The sequence below is a fragment of the Triturus cristatus genome, chromosome 3_1 (genome assembly GCF_964204655.1).
Source record: "Triturus cristatus chromosome 3_1, aTriCri1.1, whole genome shotgun sequence".
Taxonomy (NCBI): domain Eukaryota; kingdom Metazoa; phylum Chordata; class Amphibia; order Caudata; family Salamandridae; genus Triturus; species Triturus cristatus.
Genome location: NC_140583.1, coordinates 914,072,735 through 914,093,077, shown reverse-complemented (window position 1 = coordinate 914,093,077; position 20,343 = coordinate 914,072,735). Strand labels below are relative to the sequence as shown.

At 41.9% G+C, this 20,343-nt stretch overlaps 1 protein-coding gene across 9 annotated transcripts in view; it reads right to left on the bottom strand.

The window, feature by feature from the left end:
- The window catches only part of RBMS1 (RNA binding motif single stranded interacting protein 1), a 592,904-nt gene that overhangs the window by 77,246 nt on the left and 495,315 nt on the right, over positions 1-20,343 (bottom strand). For all 9 annotated transcript variants that reach the window (XM_085645456.1, XM_085645455.1, XM_085645453.1 and 6 more), the window contains exons 5-6: positions 13,228-13,385; positions 6,269-6,348 (exon numbers count right to left, since the gene is read on the bottom strand). In XM_085645456.1, coding sequence (XP_085501582.1) covers positions 6,269-6,348; positions 13,228-13,385 — 238 coding nt within the window. The remainder of the gene's footprint in view (positions 1-6,268; positions 6,349-13,227; positions 13,386-20,343) is intronic.

Here is a 20,343-nt window from a genome sequence, read left to right as displayed (position 1 = left end):
GGCCTTGGTTGTTCCCTGGATAGCTTTGTTGGAACGTTTGGTGCGTTGTGGTAGGCACATTGCCTCCTCTACCACCTTGCCTTCTTGCGAGTGTACCCCTTCTCATCCCTCTGAACTGCAGCGCTCCCATGGACCTTGCGGTCTCGTTGTCCTTTTTGAGCTGTGTTAACTTATCAACTGGTGTGCCAAACAGTTGCTCTCCGTTAAAGGGTGTGTTCAGGATGTTGTTTTGTACCTCTGGCTTGAAACCTGAAATTCTAAGCCATGCGTGTCTTCTCTCAGTCACTCCTATCATTAGTCTGCTGGAAGTCTCCGCAGCATCCAAGGCCGATTTTAAACATGTATTCGCCATGCCTTTGCCCTCTTCTACCAGATGAGCCGCTCTTTATTTGTACTGGTCTGGTAGATGCTTTAGGAGTTGCCCCACTTCCTCCCAGTGCCGGTATGCGTGCCTGTTGATCAGGGCGTTAGAGTTTGTGATGCGCCAATGGATTGCCGCATTTTGCTCCACCTTCCTCCCTGTGAGGTCCATCCTTCCGCTCTCCTTGTCTAGAGGTGGTCCGGCATTTGTGGGTACATTGGCCCTTTCCTAGCCGTAATTATGGAGTTGGCTTGCACTGACCCCTGTATGTATGCAGGGTTATTTGAGGAATGCTTATACTTCTCTGTTCTTGGAGTCACTGCTTTTCATACTGCTGGTTCTTTAAAGGCATCCCTTCCTTGGTCCAGCACACTAGGGAGCATGGGCAGGAACTGGCTCCTAGTCTGTTGAGGCAGTAGAGTTTCTGGAAGGAAACATGCCTTGGGCTTCTCCTCCTCCAATTTTACCCCATATGTCTGTGCAGCCCTTTGGACGACCATATTGTAGATCCCCATGTCGTCTGGCGGTGAAGACCTCGAAGGATATGTGTCTACCCCTTCTTCTGGTGATTCGACGTCATGCCACTCCAAGTCTTGAGCCTGCGAGGACGTCTGCGGCCTCGAAATAACACAGGCCTTCTTCCTCCTGTTCCTCGACCGGTTCAGGCGGTTCTGCGTCCTTGTCGGCTTTCGACTTCAAGCACGGGCTTCGGCGGGATGGTGTATTGGCTCATCCTTTCGTCTGAGTCCCTTTTCCGCTGCAGGATGCTCGCCATTGCGGCCTCAAGCCTCCTCTTCTTCCTTTCCATCTCTGTGGCCTGTTTGGCGTCGAGGGTTGGAGCGCTCCGCTTCGAGGTCGTCGAGGTAGTTTGTGGCCCTTCTTTTCTCGGCGCGAGGTGTCCTTTTCGAGGGCATCCTTCAACGACCTAGATTTTTCGTGAGCTCTCGCCATCTGGGAGTCCTTTTCGAAGGATACGCTGGGCTGTTTGTCCTTGGTTGCTGTTGCCTTCGCCGAGTGTTTAGGTGGCAATGCTCCCTTTGAGGACTTTGCTTCGCTCTCACAAGTGTCCCTCGGGGCTTTAGCTTCACCCTTTCGAGTGTCGCTCGAGTGTCTGGGGCTCGACGACTCCCCTACCTCCTTCGACGTCTTCTTCTGGACCTTGACGACCTTGCAGTCCTCTGGTCCTTCGGCGATGTTGTCCTCCTCTCCACTGGAGAGACGCAAGTCTTGGAGCGATGGAGGTTGCCCCTGCATGGTGTGGTTCGCCCTTCTTTGCCTCTCTCTTACTCTGAGGGTCTTGGGAGTGAACGCCGAGCACGCGTTGCAGTCCTCGCTGTTGTGGTCAAGTGGCAGGTAGAGGTTGCAGACTGGGTGCTGGTCCTTCTGGGCATATTTGTGGTGGCAATTGGTGCAGAACTACAAAGGGGTTTTGTCCATCCCAGCACTCAGGGAGCCCCCTGCGAGCGCATTCTCCATTGAACGTCGAGTTCTTGGTCGAAAACCTTCTCCCTTATCGTCCCGGTTACCTGACCTGTAGTCTGGTATTGCTGTAGTCTGGTGTTGCTGTACACTTTGATTTTCGTTGATTTTCTTCTCTTTGCGTTGATTCCTCTTCCAAAACTCTGGAACCCTTCAGTAACGATCCAGACCCAGAGGCGGAAAAAAGAATCTGAAGATGGCGACCAAAGGTGGGAGCTTCTGGAGGAAGCGCGTCGATGTCATGAAGGACACCAAATGGTGGTATGTCGACGTCTACCTGGGCCACAGAAAAAACAAAAAAAAGACTATGATTCCGGACCCAACCACTAGATGGCGGAATAATGCACAGCATAGTGAATCCAGAAAGATTCACGCTGCAAAACTACCAATGAAAGCAGGATTTAGGGCGGAGTGAACAACCAGGTTTTGAGTTTCATTCTGAATGAAGTGAAGCAGGGTGAGCTCTTAATTTCTAGAGGGAGCGTGCTTCACAATTTAGAGGTCAACTGGGAAAAAGAACGACCACCAAAGTGACTGCACTGGATGCCTGGCACCAGAAGCAGGGAGCAGGAAGAAAAGCAAAGATGACATTGACTTAAGTGGGACCCTGATTATCAAGCGCTTTTATACAAACCCAAGGCCTTGAAAATTGACCATTTAGGGATGGGGATCCAATGCACTTTTCTTTAGATGATTAGATCCCCGAAAATAGCAGGGGTATTGAGAACGGCACAGGCTGTAGCAATCTGGATGATCAGGCTCTGAAGTAAACATTTGGGGCAACTCAGTTAGGGTGAGCTGCCAGAACCCAATCACGAGGTTACTAGGGCTTGAGCGACAGTGCCACAAACAGCGAGAGGGAAGGGAACAATTTCTTAAGCATTTTGTACTAAAGAAAAGTAACAAGGAGTAACAAGGATTGATTTGCTGAGCAAAAGTAAGAGCGGAGTCAAACTGAAACCAGATTTATGGAGGCCCTTTCAGGGGAAGGAGGGCAGCCTAATTCTAGAGGCCACCAAAGAGAAGACCATGGGGAAGGTTGTTTACCGAAAGTGATAACCTCACTTTTATTGCCTGAGATTTAGATTGCTGGAATTCATCCACTCGTAGATTTTTTTTTTTTTACAGCTCTTGCAGTTCTTACATCTTTGACAATTTGTGCAGTTTCTTCATCTCTGTTACTACTACACTGAGAACTACACAATAACTGATATGGTGGGACAGAAAGCAAGAGCTGTCAAAGGAGGACAGGAGGGAGTTTTTAAACCAGCATTTTTCCACAGCGTTTTTTATTTGTTTTCCAACCACGACATTCCATCCTTATTGGGCGTTATGGTGTCAACAGCATTATAGCCCGCAACATTGGGTGGTACTGGCTAATAAAGTTCCACTTTGAAGTTACTGGCCCCTGCCTTCAGCTGAAGCAAATAAAGTTGGAACAAGCCTTTAATGGCCAGGATAGCATACTGAGGCAGGCTCCAAGGCTGTATTACTGGACTATGTTTGTATACTCTAGATTTTCATAGCCTGAATTTTAGAAAGGTCACATCTTTTGTAATTGGATTTGCTGATGGATGGACAACAGGTTCAGCTTTGGAGCCATCAAAACTTTTAGGTGAGCAATTTAGAAATCAAATGAAAATGTATCTGCAGTAGGTATTATCTTTCAAAGTATTCTAGTCCCTTCTACCTCAGCTGCTAGTTCTTGAAGTGAAATCATAACACTTTAATTGACATTTGAATCCTTTTCGCCTCCGGATCATACATCCCCTCTACAGAACAGACCCTCCCTGGATCCAAGAAATCCACTAAAGTACAGACCTACATAAATGTCTTCCATTCATATTGCGAATTCAAATGTCCAGTGATAAATGATTTCTGAAAAGTTTGCACATATAAACTTTTTCTACCTGCCCAATGAGCTCTAATTTGGCAACAGAAACAGTATCCTTGGTGGCATACATTCCGGAGGAGCTCAGACTAGAAATATATTGTGGCGAAGGTGGAGCTTTGATTCGGTTATAACGCTCAGGAGGCTTTGCAAATATTGATCACTGTTCTTTTTGACAGAGGTAATCAAACTAACCATGGTCAGACTCAAGGCTGGATTACATTATTTTAGAATGAAAAGGACCTACACTACAGGTAAATCTCAATATCGGTCTCTACGTACAAGCCATATGCGAGGGAGGTCTCAGAACTCTGTCATGCCACCCTTTCAATTCTACTACACAGAGGACATTCAGATTCTGCTAAAGCTCAATGGAGGGATGGAATTCTGGGCAGTCTTCTAAGTTTGTAGAACATATGCAACTCACAGACAACTTGCATGAGCCACCAAAGCTTAAAAGTAAATCTAACGAAGACTGAAGTCCTGTTGCCAGGGTCTTTTAAAAACTTTTGTCCACCATAATTGCCATATACCCAACCATGCTGTGCAATGGTGAAGCATCTTGGTACTTTAAAAGATACCGGTCACTCTGTGGCCCTTTGGGTCATAAGGGTGGCACAAATGCTTTCTACCATCTAAGTACATTGAAAAGAACCCTCACATGCCTGTCCTTCGCACAAAACAGTTAATAACTTGGTCCTTTCATACTTGGATTAAGTCAAAGGTGAGGATACCAGTGGGGTTGTGGGAGTGTGCATCTGCTTGTTTTGCCACCACAGATGTCAGATTTCTCCTGCTCTGGAAATGTTGCTTTACAATAGCTAAAGCAGTGCAATTTAACGTACGTAGCATGCATTGTCTACCAGGCATTCCATTAGAGAGGACAGAGGTCACTAACAGACAAATGTATTAAAAGTCAAACTTTGCACTCCTAAAACACCTTGCACCATCAGGTACTGTAGCTGTGCAAGTTACTGAGGGTTGGTAGGGTACTTTATGTACAGGCAAGTGGTCTATGGCACAAGCTTTCTGTAAATCAGGGCCTTGAAGATCCTCATTGTTTTCAGCAAAGCACTTAACATCTTCCTGCTTCCACCGTAAAATGCATTCACTGTTGTTGAAAATAGTAAATTTTAGCGCGGAGAGGCCATACTAACGGCGAACGAGCGCTAGAGAAGTGTCAAACAACATAACATAGCATTGTGCAATCTCAGTTCTTTCATTCACTTTCTATCTAGCTACATAATGTAAATGGATTTATCAGCTTTTTGAAGTAGCTAAAGGGCTTCCTGTTCTCCAGCAGTGCACGCCGGTTTCCATCGACTTGCTCTGGTCAGGAGAAGAAAATAAGAGCTGTTCTCGAATGACTCAGACACCAGTGATTCTCATCACATGGCCACGCCTGATCAAACGAGGATCTTAACATTTTCGTGGAAGGAAACCAGTACAAAGAAAACAGAGCGACAGATTACTGAGAAACAGCATCTGCTTGTTGCAAAACTATGGCTGGGTTTCCTAAACTGGCGCTCCACGCTAACAAAGCAAATGGTGTTTTGCAGATGCTTAGGAAAGGGCAGCAAAGCCATTTGCTTCATAATTCGGGCTTCCGGTTTTATGGTATTTATTGTTTTAACATTTCTGTCTGTATGTATCCATATTTATATTTTGGCCATTTTATTGGTATTTATCCATATTTATTCTTTGTTTTGTGAACAGATGAGTTGATAACTCGTATATTTCCACGTTTAACAGATAAACATGCACTATTGCCTGTCAGGTTTTAGCATCTTACACAGCCAAAAGTAATACAATAATAAACTCACATGAAAAATATAGCATAATAGCACAAACACATGTGGAGATATTCAGTAATTTAAGCAAATCTCATCCAGCTTTGTAACTGCCCATGCCACCAATATGTAAAGCTATCAGCCATGCTGCCAATATGTACAGCTATTGACCTTTAAACCATTAATCTCAGCATGGAGAGTCACTCAAAAGAAGCCAAAATATCCGTATTTTTCTGCTTTTAAAACTAAATACAGACAGGAACACGATGTTTTCTGCCTGCATTTATCTGTAAAAATCAGTAAAAATGGAAAACAGGGAGACCTACTCATAATTGTTCTCTCACTGAAAATATCCCAGATTAAACAAGGTTGTTAGATTCATACAGTAAGTGCAGGCATCACCGTTCATTGCCTCTGTGAAAAACGTTACAAAATAAATTCATATTTCCAAAGAAGGAGAAATACTGCATGCAACCGAAAACGTTCTACATTCTACGTTTGCAAGAACAGAAACAAACAAGTTCATTTTGCAGAGGTCCATTTAGAAAAACTGATAGTTAATAAACTCGACATGGAATAACAGCACCCGCTTCCTTCTGTCGATTACCCAGAGGAAGGTCATTAATAATGCATTATGCCCAGTTACCACTTAACGAGCCGAAGATGCAGCAAAGATTTGTTACAGGAAAAAAAGCAAATGGCCGCCCATGGGCTTGCACACTTTAGAACCATTTTGGTGCAACCTACCGGAAATCCCCTGCGGCGTTTTGATGAATTTGCCGTTAAAGTGAGCAATCACTGCTTCACATTTTTCTGTCGATTCCATCCTATATGGATAAATAACAAAATAAAAATTACATACTGCTTCCGCAGACAGTCCCCGAGAGATGTACAGCTTGCAGATCACATTTACCAACTGAACGTGTAATGTTTTAAAAGTTTTCATGCACAAGGACATTAAAAATGCACAGGTAGTATTACTATTGTTACTAATATTTGTTAATTGCACAGAGCACAACATGCCTTTATTATGGTTACAATCTCAGGGTTTTGGTACACTGAGACAAACAAAGACATGCATTTAAGAATTTATTCACAATATGTGAATATGAATAGTCACAAAGAATCCATTTGTTTACACATCTGCTGCAGAGAATGGCACGGTTTACAAATCTGACAATTTTGAATGTGCGAGGTCTACCAAGAAATTCTTTACCAATATGCCATTTCCACGGGAGAAAAAAAATGATATTAAGGAGCTATTATTGCAAGGCAAGTATGAATGAGAAGAGCAGACCAGTGTTTGACCTGAGAGGCAAGGAGTACCATTTAGAGGCTGACCCTATTTTTAAGGATTCGACTCTTAGTAAGTACAAAGGATAAAGTGTTGGAAAACATGTATTTATCCCAGTGACGTGTTAGTAAATGTGAAAGACCAGTCTCTGAAACGACTCTCACCCTGGAGTGTAAGGAACATAGGGCCCGATTTAGCGCTTGGCGTATGGGATACACAGGATATTATTTCTGGTGCAGGACAGGTGCATATATTCTATGGCTCCTGTAATATGGTGGAAGAGATATCCACACTCAATCAGGCCCTAGTTCGAACAAGGGTGCAAGTAACCCAGGTATTACCAAAGAAGAAGACTATGAGGGTTATGATCTAAGTTGGTGTGGATTTGGAAATTTAAGGGAGTTGGTTTCAAATATTGACGCTGCGAATGCTCTTAACTCTAGCTTCCCAAAACGTGCTGTGCTTCATGCAGGAATGAATAGCCTCTGTGACTCGTTATGCGCACCAGCAGACTTCCCATCGTCTAACCAGTATAGGTTACTGTTCTCTATGGAACAGAGCTGGTGCAGCATTATGGTGGCTGTAGACAATTGACAGTAGCGCCACCGGAGGGTCTGCAAGAGTGCAGCAAACCGTCTAAAAAAAATAACCTTTGGGCTGGGAAGGAAGACAACCCAAATGGCAAAATGCAATTTTGCTGGGACACCATTAATCTCTGCATCAACGGTGCCAGAGAAAACAAGAACTGGCAATGCCAATATGTCATGCCTATACAAGAGCTATTGGCTTTGGCAATGTGTTTTAGCCATGCTGCACACCAGTGTGGCTGCTGTTCAACAAGGCTAAATGTTAGTGGCCTGGTGTGGGGTAGGGAAGATTAGCGTTGGGTAGAGTGGAATGGGGTAGATTGGGATAGAGTGGGGTAGAATGGGGTAGAGTGAGTTAGACTGGAGTGGAATAGATTAGATTGGAGTGGGGTGGGGTGAAGTGGGGTGAGGTGGAGTGGGGTAGATTGAATTGGGGTGAATTGGGTGGGGAGTAGATTTTTAGTGGAGTAGAGTGAGGTAGATTGCAGTGGAGTAGATAGGAGTACATTGTAGTGGAGTAGAATGCAGTGTCGTACAGCGGGTAGATTGTATTGGAGTTGAATGGGGTAGGGTGCAGTGGGGTAGAGTGGAGTAGATTGGGATGAAGTTGATTAGATTGAGGTGGAGTGGGGTAGATTGAGGTGGAATGGGGTAGATTGAGGTGGGGTGGGGTAGGTTGAGGTGGGGTAGATTGGGATGGGGTGGTTTAGATTGGGGTGGAGTGGGTTAGATTGGAGTAGAGTGGAGTGGGGTAAATTGGACTGGGGTAGAGTGGAGTGGACTGGAGTGGGTAGAGTGGGGTGACGTTAAGTGCAGTAGATTGGAATGAAGTGGGGTAGATTGGAATATAATGTATTAGACTGGGGTGGAGAGGGTTAGATTGGGGGAGTGGGATAAGATTGGAGTGGAATGGGGTAGATTGGAGTGGAGTAGGGTAAATTGGAGTGGGGTAGACGGGAAGATTAGAGTGAGGTAGATTGGAGGGGGTGGGATAGATGAGGTGGAGTGGGGTGGGGAGGAGTGGGGTATATATGATAGGAGTGGGGTAGATGGAGGTGCTGTGGGGTAGATCAGAGTGGGGCAGGAAGGAGCGAGTTAGATTTGACTGGAGTAGATTGGAGTGGGGAGATTGAAGTGGAGTAAATAGGAGTGAAATGGGGAAGATTGTGGAGGAGTGGAGTGGGGTAGATTGAAGTGGAACGGAGATTGGAGAGGAGTAGACTGGGGAAGAGTGGATGGATTGGGGTAGATTGGAGTGGGGTAGATTGGTGTGGAGTGGGGTAGATTGGGGTGCAGCGGGGTAGATTAAAAAGAAATGGAGAGGGGTAGATTGGAGTGGGATAGTTTGGCTGGATTAGAGTAGGGTAGATTTGAATGGAGTGGGTTAGATTGGAGTGTGGTAGATTGGTAGGGAGTGGGGTACATGGGAGTGGGGTAGCCTGGTGTGGGGTAGGGTAGATTGGGGTGGAGTGGTATAGATATGGGTGGAGTGGGGTAGATTGAGGTGGAGTGGGGTAGATTGAGGTGGAGTGGGGTAGATTGAGGTGAAATGGGTTAGACTGGAATGGAGTGGGATAGACTGATTGATGGAAGTGGATTGGGGAAGATTTGAGAGGAGTAGGATAGACTGGAGTGGGTTAAGTGGTGTGGTTTGGTACAGGAGGGGAGCGGCATGTTGTAGATTGGAGTGTTATCAAATGAAGTCGCATGGCGTAGATCAGAGTGGTGTGGAGTGGTGTCGAGTGATGTAGAGTGGAGTGTCACAGTGTGGAATATGCATGGTGTGGTAACGCACTGCTAATACAGACGAACATATTTTCTACTGAATTACAATTACATTTGCACAGACATAGTTTTACTGCCTACAAATGATAACATGTGGAAATACCATGACCTAATGTATTGATTCATTTTGATCGTATTAAAATATTTGTTTCCACCACACTTCAAAATTACAAAAAATAGTGTGTCACTTCTACTTTCCTGATTCTGATATATTCTGAAATATCACCACAGTTCATTTTTGTTGTGTGGTAGAAAAAATGGCATCCTCCAGTCTGTCCTCTCACATGGGTACCCAGCAGGATGGATTCTCCCATAGATTCTCTCACTTTGAAGTCAGGAAAGAAAAGTAAACACCAAGCTCCCTCGAAATACAAAGCCTGACAGTTGACCTCTGTCCTTGAATGCACAGCATATGTGCCGAGATAAGATCAAGAATTGAAGGCCGGTTCACAGAAACAGAGTGATTAGAAGGATGCAGCAAACAAAGGATGCTCACGGGAGGGACGCACTCAAGCTGGACAGCATAAAGCAAATAAAGCCAGCAAATTGAAAGCAAGCAAATGTGAGTTACCAACCACAAAACCAATAGTAAGCAATGGGTAAAATGCATTTCCAGGGAAGCTTTCAGAATCCCCAAAAGAAATCATAAGTAAACCAGAGGAGCGCTGTCTGGTCGGCTTCGACCTTAAAAGCATACAGGAGTAACATAACTAACGGCAAGGTCATAGAGGCTCAGGAAAACATATAAGAAATATACGCTGCATTTACAATTCACAACAAAAGTCATATTTTACAGGCCCTTTTATTAGAAGCTTAATTATTTTGAGTCATAAAAAATTTATATTATTCAAGCCAAACTCTTAACGGCTCTACCATCTTTTTATCATTTACTGTAATATACTAATTTGCCGACAATACTCATTAAATGTTTATTAAAAATACTGCATGCTGATATTGCACAATCACCTTTTACCATCATCTTTCTGTAAAAAAATTCCATAAATCATGACCAACTCGTCGCTTTATCTGGTAACATATTGGTGTTCAAAAAGTTTAAATTACATGGTTTTCTGGATAGGCCTTTCCCATTTGCAGACAAATTCCCTTCTTAATTCGCCTCTTTTCTCTCAAAATGTCAAGTTAATGACTCGGTGCAGTGTACAAGCACCAACGGATCATTAATATTCTCGAAGCAGGTGTGTTACACTTCTGCCTTCTTTAATTAAAATGCAGGTAGCAGTCGTTCCCTCATCAATAGATTCCCAATTTCGAACTGTACCTTTCAGCATTAATTTCACCACAATATAATAATAATTTGTTATATTATTTGCCAACTAGGTCAGTGAAAAACAAAATGAGATTAAAACATTACTCAATAAAATGATGGACAGTTCATTTTTACGCATTCGACCCAATAGCCTACACCTTTGGTTACTTCTCTGATCTACCTCTGTAGCGCGCAAGTCAAATCTTGAGTTACCCGAACTCAGTCTATGGACAGGCAGTAGGTAAATGTTTATGTATATTTGTATACGGATGCGATTATATATGCATACAGGCATGATCGCTTGCATGACTTCAGAAATTAAAGCAGGCAGGACCTCAAACTGGACCGCCCACAAGTCTACCTCCATGCCCACAATAACAATGCCCACAACAACAGCCAGTGTGATCACCTGCATGAAGGACTGCATGATCACTTCAGAGCAAATTGCATGAAAGTTTGTGACAAATGTATTTAACAGACTGCATGACAGAGTACTTACAAACTGCATGAAAACTTTGTGGTTATCAACAGGACACATTGTAACTTCATGTGCATGACAAAATAGCGTGCTACACCTCCGTCAAGAGCTTCAACACCTCATTCGGGGTAGAAAATGCTACATTAATGTCACAAAAATTCAATAGAACACATCCTGGTTGTGGGTCTGCCACGCTTCTGCAATTCTTAGGTTTCTCCTCTTCCACAGCAATGGAATGTTTATCATCTACCCTTCTGAATGCACAGTCTATACCCCTAATTTCCTTTACAGTGATAGTCTTTTGCCAACAGACCTGATGCAAGGGCACAATTCTTGTCCCTCACAGTCTTAAAAGTAGGGCAGTGGGTGGGAAGAGAAGTAGCTTATCTAACATTTGCAAACCGCAACACATTAAGTCATGTTTCATAATCCACACTCTGGTACCCAAAGCAGAATGGGAAGATGTCATGGAGCCTCACACGTTGCCATTGAGGTGGAACTCAAAGGCTCTTTTTCGGCTGCCCTTCCTTGGTCCTTGTACAGGATCAGGTGATCCACCTCTTTCCAGGAATGCTGCTCCCAGGAATGCTAATATGAGCTTGATGTAAGCAACAGTTGGCCTTTTTTTTGCCCAGTCACTTCACTTAATCAGGCTGGCATCCAGACCACAAAAGTTAGTTTCGATACTGAAACGTTCACATGCACACTGAAGAGTTGACACAATATAGATTATCATAACATGTACATTGTGTTACTGTGATGTGCTTAAGTGTGTCTAACTCTGTAAAACATTCCATTGTAAAGTTAATCCATATTTTATTGGGGCTTGGCGTCCGTGCTAGACATCAAGGGCCTTTTCAATCCCTTTCCTAACAGAGGCCTGATCCAACTCTTTTTTTTTCTTTTTTAAGGGGGAGAAACCAACAACAGCAACGTAGGCAGCACTTTGTTACCAACGTTTTGAAAACCTAAAGAATTGATTGGAAACTTACAGCCAGATGTGATATTTTTCACACCTGTTAAAATATGATACCTGGGGGATTCGGAATTTAACGGGAATCGTAAAAATGATTAAAGTTTTTCAAAAAGAATAATAAACAGAATTTGGAACTTTCTGCACACAAATCCGCATGTCATGGTAATTCTGCGCATTTCCTGAGGAAAATTGCAGGAGTGCTGACTTCAACACACAAGGTAATTACCAGGGGGGATGAATGCTGCACACTACGCATAATTACGATCGCTGCGCAAATAAGGGATTGCACGGGGTGGGAAATATAAGGCCCACTAATAATCAGAGCCAAAGTGTATGCTCATAACACCTCTGACTTTCTTCAACCTTGAAACTAATGTTTTTTCACTTATGCCACGTTATATGACATGCCATCTCTTCTTGATTAAAATGATTAGGACCAACTAACATGAAACCTGCTGTAATTCACTTTTGGGAAACGTGTGTGGCTAAAAGTGCTTGAACACTCCTGATACATCGATTTGGCTATATCAAGAACCATAGAAATAAAAAACGGAAACACTGTGCATTTTATGCACCTATATGAGCACAGAGAGAGACACTAAAGCAAACGAGGTAGTACCACATGCAAATCAGAATGGTTAACGGATAGAAAAAACACGAGACCAAGACATCAGACTGTTCTCTGGATTTTGCTGGGTGTCTAGTTTTAAGGAGAACATTTTGAGCTTGAAAAAGAAAACCTATAATTTATGGTATTCAGGTAAAAATCATTTCTTACAGCTAGACTAGAAATTCTATTAGGTCATGCGACTGTCGAAGCCCCTTTACCATTTCAAAATCAGAACAAACACACAGGTATTTTAGAGGGGGGGGGGGGGGGATACAAAGACAATTTTGGAAATGTAAATTTTTTGTTACAGCTATTTGCAGGAAACCCCTTTTTGACAAATATTCAGTGCAGTCACAGTTTGCCTTTCTTAGCACAGGGCCAGCAGAAATCCACAAATCTTTAATAGCTTCATAATCTTTTAAATTGTGGATATAGGAGTACATTTAAAATGGGATTCTTTAAGAGAAGAATAAAAGAAAGTGAGGTTTCAGGACTGACAAAGGAAAATATCCAAATAAGGGCCACAGGCTTGAGAAAAGCAGTGAGAGGCAATAGATTAGAAGGGGTAAGAAAGCATTTATTGCGTTTCAGGTTTTGTGTTTTTAATTGCATTTACTGCTTCTCCTTGGTGACTGCAACTCTCTTCTCTATGTTTTACTAAAACCTGCGAGTCAAAGGAGCAGATGAGACCATACCAAGAACCTCTTACCTTGCAAACCCAACTCCTCGACTTGTGCCGTTGGAATCCCTTAGTATTCTTGTAGAGATTACTTGTCCAAAGGGTTTCAACATATTTTCAAGCTCTTGTTCATCCATTGAGATGGGCAAATTAGAAATATAGAGGTTCGTTGGATCTTGCTCCTGTTGCTGAAAAACAAAAGGGTAAAATATTGATTTCAGTAATTATGTCATAATTTCGGGTGTAATCAAATATGATCACTTCCCCCATTGCTGACTTTTAGGAAAAAAACTTTGAAAATTCCAACTTGTCAAGAGAACTGGAGAGGTCTGATGCAAGACCCTTAATTAAATATTGCATGTTGTGTTTAAAATAAGAACACTACTCAAAGGACATTTGTTTCCAATTCACTATTAGTGTTAGTGTACATATAGCCATCGCTTTTAGCAAGGTGGTTTGTGCAACAGAAAAAAACAAGTAACTTTCTTAATTAATGTCAGTAGAGAAGATTTATTAACAAGCAAATTGTACAACTGGCAAGCACAGATTCGATATGGACAAGCTAGAACCATGAAACTGAGAGCGACTGTGAGGGAGCTTCATGAACAGCAGACAGTGAGCAACTACCAATCCGAAATTCCTCCTCACCCACAGCAATGAACATAAAAGACCCGGCCGAGGTGGATATCGGCTACCTACTTCCGTTTAATGGTTCGTAATTCCATATAATAGCATCAGACCCAATGCAGCACCTCAGTCATTGGTTACCCACTAAAATATGAGCAATCACTTTGGGAGCCTTGGTTTATGAAGTAAAGGCAGTGTTTCATTTGAGCCAGTGGTTGCGGGGGGGGGGGGGGGAAGGGAGGGGGGGCTTGCACTCAGTTTTAGGGATTGGTATTCACTTTAGCGCATCATACAATTACAAGGACAAGATAGGGGAAAAACACACAAAAGGGAGAGAATGAGGGAAAATCGTCACAAAGTGAGAAAGCAGGAACCTGGAAGATTGAGATTAACGGGCAGGGAGTTTCTGGTAATGGATTTAGGAGGTACGAGGTGGATTTAGAACTACGCAGCCTTCATAGTCAGCGTGGTGCCAGCCGCGGGCTTCGGAGCAGAGACCTGGGCACCGGCCCTCATTCTTTTACAAGTTAAGCATTGTAAAAAGCCAACTTAAAGCCCCTTTATATTATTTAGACTTTGCTTTAAGTAACAGGGACGAAAAAAACATTTTATGAAGATTCAAAGTTCATTATTACTAAGACTAGAGTGGTTTGACAACTAGAGTGGTTTGAAGACTCAATAGAACTGCCACTAACTGGAGTACGCTCTAGCATAAAAAATGAGAGCAGCCAACTCCATGATCTTGTTTGATTCCTTACCAAGCGATGTCCATTCTAAATGCCAGCATGAGGGATCAATGAAGGGAGTGGTCGGGAAGGCCACCAGGATGAACTCCTGTTCGAAGTGTCATGCTTTAAAAAGCAGTGGATCATTCAGTGGCTGATGGTATGCAGAAAGTCAACATGTGCTGTACTTCCATGATGGGTAAGATGCAAGCTAACAATGTGCAACTTAGCTCTCCCAATATCTTCTGGTAGAGATAAACAGCAAACCATGTGGACAACAGCGAACCTCAAATGGACTAAGAGGAGAATAAAGCTCAGCAATTACAGGCAGGACCTTCGGCTTCCATACAGAGCAATCATGTCATAGGAGATTCCCAAGATTAATGGAATGAAACACCTAAGAGAGATTCAGAAGTACCTGCAGAGCTGTACTGGCGGGCACTCTAGGTCTACTAAGATGTTTTACTAAATGGTTTGATACATTAGTGTTTTCTGGAAGCAGGAAGGCTGTTGCTCAGCAGGTTGTGCTTGTATTCGATAAGACAGTCCCGACAGTCTTACTCAAGGAATGGGGGTTTCAGATTTAGTGCTAGGACAAAGCATTTTAATGCTGGAACTTACTCGCAGGGCACTAGCTCCGGATTTATCCAGTGATCTCATGAGAAGGGATGCCACAACCGAGCTGAGATGTTTCATTATAAGAAGTCAACCGACAAAATTTGAAATGGAGAAGAGTTAAAGCTTCAAGAACATGTACTAAAGAAGAATCGACAACGCTAATTGATCTTGCATTTTAGAAACTAGTAGCAAGATACTGGATTTGCAATGCTAATTTCTTTTGGCAGAGGCCAATGCTTTCTACCAGTGCTGTTCAGCATTGGTAAATAAATTATAGATATTGAGAACTCTCTCCAACAAGAAAAAAATAAAAAGTGCAATGAGGTACAAGCGTGCACGTGTCATCACGCATGTGCGTGCACATGACACATTGCAGCTGCCATTTTTTATTTCCAATTTACTGGTCTTTGATGGTGGTTACCTATCTTGGAGCACTGAATATCAATACCAGTGGTATGTAAGCATCGAGCATGAAGCATCGATTCTGTGCTGAACACAGGTTCATGCTATCAGCTTTTTAAGCAGCATTGCATGTCACTTGAGCAGCAGCCTCCCTTATATTTATCTGCTCCTGTTCATCCACTAACAAGGAGGTGAGCTCCTCTTATCCGTCTAAACCAGAGGCTAAGGTATAAGTTAGACTCTTCAAATACACATCCACAACCTAATCTCCCTCCCCCCAAACACACAAGCATTTGATTTAAAAATAAATTAAGAACAAAACATGTTGCCATTTGTAACTACTAACAATAAAATGAAATTAGTATTGAACCATTTTACAACTACATCAGGAAAATGCCAGTTACCATGCAAACTGTTGGAAGCACCACCACGGTTTTTAAGAGAGGCACAGTGGAATTCAACTGACCAAAAAGAATTACACCGTTTAACAAATCCTCATTCATGGGGTTCATTACTTAAGTTTGCGAATAATGTGCCTATGGTCCCCTTGCGAAGTGGGCGAAAATTGGACTTTAATTGGATTTTTATCAAAGCAACAAAACAGACCGATCTGATAGCCACCAAGGAAAATCAAAATAATTTCACACAAAACCCTAAATTGCTTAAGGCAGAATGGATGTATGAAATATTAAATTGCGATATTAGACAAAACCTAAAGGAAATTGCTAGTGGTGGCATAGCAGACAGTAAGAAAGCAAAATCGAAGAATACTTTCAAGATATATCAATTGCATCGTATTTATGTGTAATTTCTAGTTGAAAGTTTCAAGACTGAGTTGGTGTATGCAGGGGCAGACCTGATTGTCTGAATGTCTTTATTCTCTTAGTCGTGGCTCTCAATGTGCTGTGAAAACAACCGAGCCAACTAGTTACAGTTGAAAAGAAGCAATTAGAAGTCCTACAGGCAGTAGTTCTCATCATAAAACAATGACAAAATTAAGAAATGTCTAAAAAACTCGAGAAAGAAGTCTTGCAGGCCTCATACCATATATTTTCTCTGGTTTTTAAGAATTAGTCCTACACAATCATGGGATTAAACTGTTTCAAGCAGGATGGCGCATCCTACTCGGTAACTACGGGAATTAATGATATTACCTCTTGCAAACAAATTATTTTCAAGTGTTCTACACAGGACCTCATTCTAATATCCCTGGTACATCCAATGGAGAACCTAACAAGAGTTACCAGCCCCGTCGGAATTACATTGTCTGTGGAAACCGTGAAGTCTAGTTGTTTTTCACGCTGAAAGCCGCTGCAGACTGTGGGTTAAAGTCCAGGGACAAATGAGGAATTGGTAGTAGAACTGGACCCAGAATTACTGATTCTCCGCAGATTCTTCATTTCTAAGGAAACCCTCATGGTCCCACTTGCAGTCATCTTTAACTGTGCCTGATTTTACCCCTCCCCCCCCCCCCCACACAATTTCAATATTCCCAACCCCCTCCATGAGGTTACACAGGGGACTGCAAAATGAGGCTCACATTAGACTTCTGTCAGCTGAGAAAGAACGTGCTATGGTTCTACACTGCCTACAATCAAGGTCTTCAATGATTAGATCTGAAATACTGATGCCCCTTTACCTTTGCAATGTACAACTGAAAAAAGCTATAAACAAATGCCAGCTTGGGAAATTATTTTGTTGCTGTACAAAGTTCAGAAAAAACATAGCAGCAAGCTACTGTCTGGTTCTCGGATCCAATCTACAACCTCACTGTTTTTAGAAATAATCACTTTATTTTTTTTATTTTTACAATTTGGTATCGTGCCAATAAAGCAACACAAACATTTCATAAACATACAGATTAAAAATACACAATACAACTAAAAATATAACTCCAATTAATCTAAAACAATGACATTGATCTTACAGAATATCATTGCCTTTATACAGAATAAAAACATAAGAAATACAGCATACAAATATATTTATACAATAATACTATTATTTAAAAAGAGCACCCAAGAGATACCTTTCCATTTATACAAGATAACCCCCTCACAATACAGCATGGAGATATATTTGTATAAAGAGGCTACAATTGTGCAAAAAATACAATTTCTTTTATACCAAGCGAACCATGGTCATACAACTTATCAGTATATTTGTACATAAAATGCTATTTATAACTAAAGGGACCCAAAGGATCGCTATATATTCCAACATAAGTCTGATTCGAATACAGGATTGATCCTCGAAGATCCTGTATTATCCTCCTAATGACCTTCTAATCACCTGCTATCATCTTATTGTGTGTGTGTTAAGTTTTAATTGCTTTACTATATTTGTGCAGTAGCATTTTTTTATTAGAAAACAAAGAGGCTATTATCTGACCAGGCAGCTTTATGACTTAATTTGATGCTACTAAAACATAGCGCTGAATTCCAGTTCAAAGTGGAGTATAAACAACAGTAATAATACAATAACTACATCATAATCCTCAACCAAAAAAATTCTGAATATGAGTGAGTCCTCACCTAACAGGTAGTCCCACTACTGCCTAACAAGTAATCAACTTACAGATGTGTTATTAGTTTATTTGATATCAGACATTTTGGCATTACGCTCCAAGTCCTCAAAGAGTGACAGAGCACGTTACATCAAAGGTTAATAGAGAAGATACAAAATCGCACATCTGGAGGCGGAATATGTATATATACTATAATACGTACAATAGAGAGGCAAGAGAGCGCGATAAATGTGGTCTGCATCAGTACCACTTAAAGGATATTTACATGACCCCAGTTAGTTTCTGGAAGAATATGAGGGATTTCAATGTCATTGACAGTTGGGCGTGGTACTGGTTAGTTCATGTGTATGATAGGTGGAGAGAACAGAATATGTAGAGGAAGCGCCCACATGGAAGCCAAGATGTCAATAGTCGCAGTAGTTTTGGGAGTATGCTAGTTTGTGCGCATGATTGGTGAGGAGAATAGATAGGATAGAGGAAGCTTGGAAGATTGATATAAGGCAAGTGCTTACCAGTTTGTAAGAAGGAAGGGGTTTTGGCCTATAAGTTGGGATAGGACAATTCACAGAAGTACATGTTGGAGATAAGCCAGAGGGTGTTCAGCATTGTTTAGGAGTCAAATAAAAACATGAACTTTTGAATAGGAATAGGGCATGCAGAAGTTTATGGGTATTCACTGGTCATAAATATGAATTATTCTTTAGAGAACAGGAGTACATCAGTAAGTCATACAAGATAAATATATTTGTAGTAGCTGGACATGTGGGAATAAGGATGTTGATTTAGTTAGCACGTGAAGAAGACATGAGATTTGCTCAAACCTCTGAGAGGCAACAAGGGATCGATATATTTGAGTCAGCACTGGAGCAAAGGACATGCTATATGCCTTTATGGACAGCAGCAGTACACCAGTGGTGCAACTTCAGGAAGTCTACAACATTAAAAGGCTATGGTTACTGGCATGAACAAAGTGGGTAATGCTAGGGCAGCTGAGTGGACTATGCTTTAGTCTGTCTGAGGATATGTACTGAGGGAGCAGTCAACGAGAAGATATAATATGGTGGACTTTTATGTTTTTTGTTGCAAAAGGTACTTTGAAACATAGTGCTGGTTTGCTACATACATTTTTATTTTCATAGGAAAATTCATTTTTTTTTCATAAGGCTAGTGGGTGGGTGCGTTGCATTCAAGGTGTATGGCTCTGAGCTTAGAATTTAATCTCCTAAACCCAAAAATCTAATTTGCCAGATTTTTTTACTTACTAGAACAGTGAAGGTGTCCAATGAAGAATCCCATAATAGTTTAATATGGCTGATGCAGCTGCCTGCATACTTAACTTCACCTCTCCCAAAGTTGCAAAAACACCAGCTGAAGCGACTAAGACTTGGCGTGATTCTCTTCAAAGGTTACAGATACGGTAGACTGAACGGATCCACGGACTCTGTGTGCCGTTTAGATGAATACCCACAGAATCACTAACCCATATTGTGTGTACTTGTGGAAGGCTCTCCTCGCATAGAAAACTTTGGTTAAGGTCGATGTTCAGAATCCTCAATGTCCGTTCTTGTAATGAGGCATTAGAAACCCATTTAAAGGGAGAGTCCACGCAATTAACATCAAGATTTTGGACATTTTTGATGACAGAAACAAGCGCCTTGGGGATTATAACCAACCCTCATGTATGGGGCAGTGAGGGCTAAATTATGATGGCACTGTTTTAAATTTGGATTCTCAGAACTGTGAGATCCCCTTCCGGCCAACTATGGGTGGACTAGGCCTAATTTTTAATTACCCATATTTAGCCGCGGAGCTGAAGCGCCAATCGGAACCTTCCCATGCTTTATATTTTATTCAGTATTGTACTTCCAAAGCATTACTCAGTTTTTAGTTTTGTGTACAAATGTGGATTCTATGTCTATCCCCTTTGAAGGATGAGCCACGGTTTGAGGCTCCTCCTCCTTGCTGTTTCATATCAATCACTGTAGATTTGTAACGGATTAGAACATTTTCTATACATCTGCCTGAATGCTAATGTTTTGACTATTACGGCAATGATTATTTATTAATTGTGGCAAATACAATCTAATCTGAATCAAAATCTGCATGTGAGTTGATCTGTTGAAGTTTCTCATGTGGCGGCTTAGTAGCATGGTCTATAGCGTTCACAGCAGAGCTTCCTAACCTGCCATGGTTTAGAAAAGTAAACCGTGTTAGCAGATTAATATAATATCTACAAATAAAAGCACT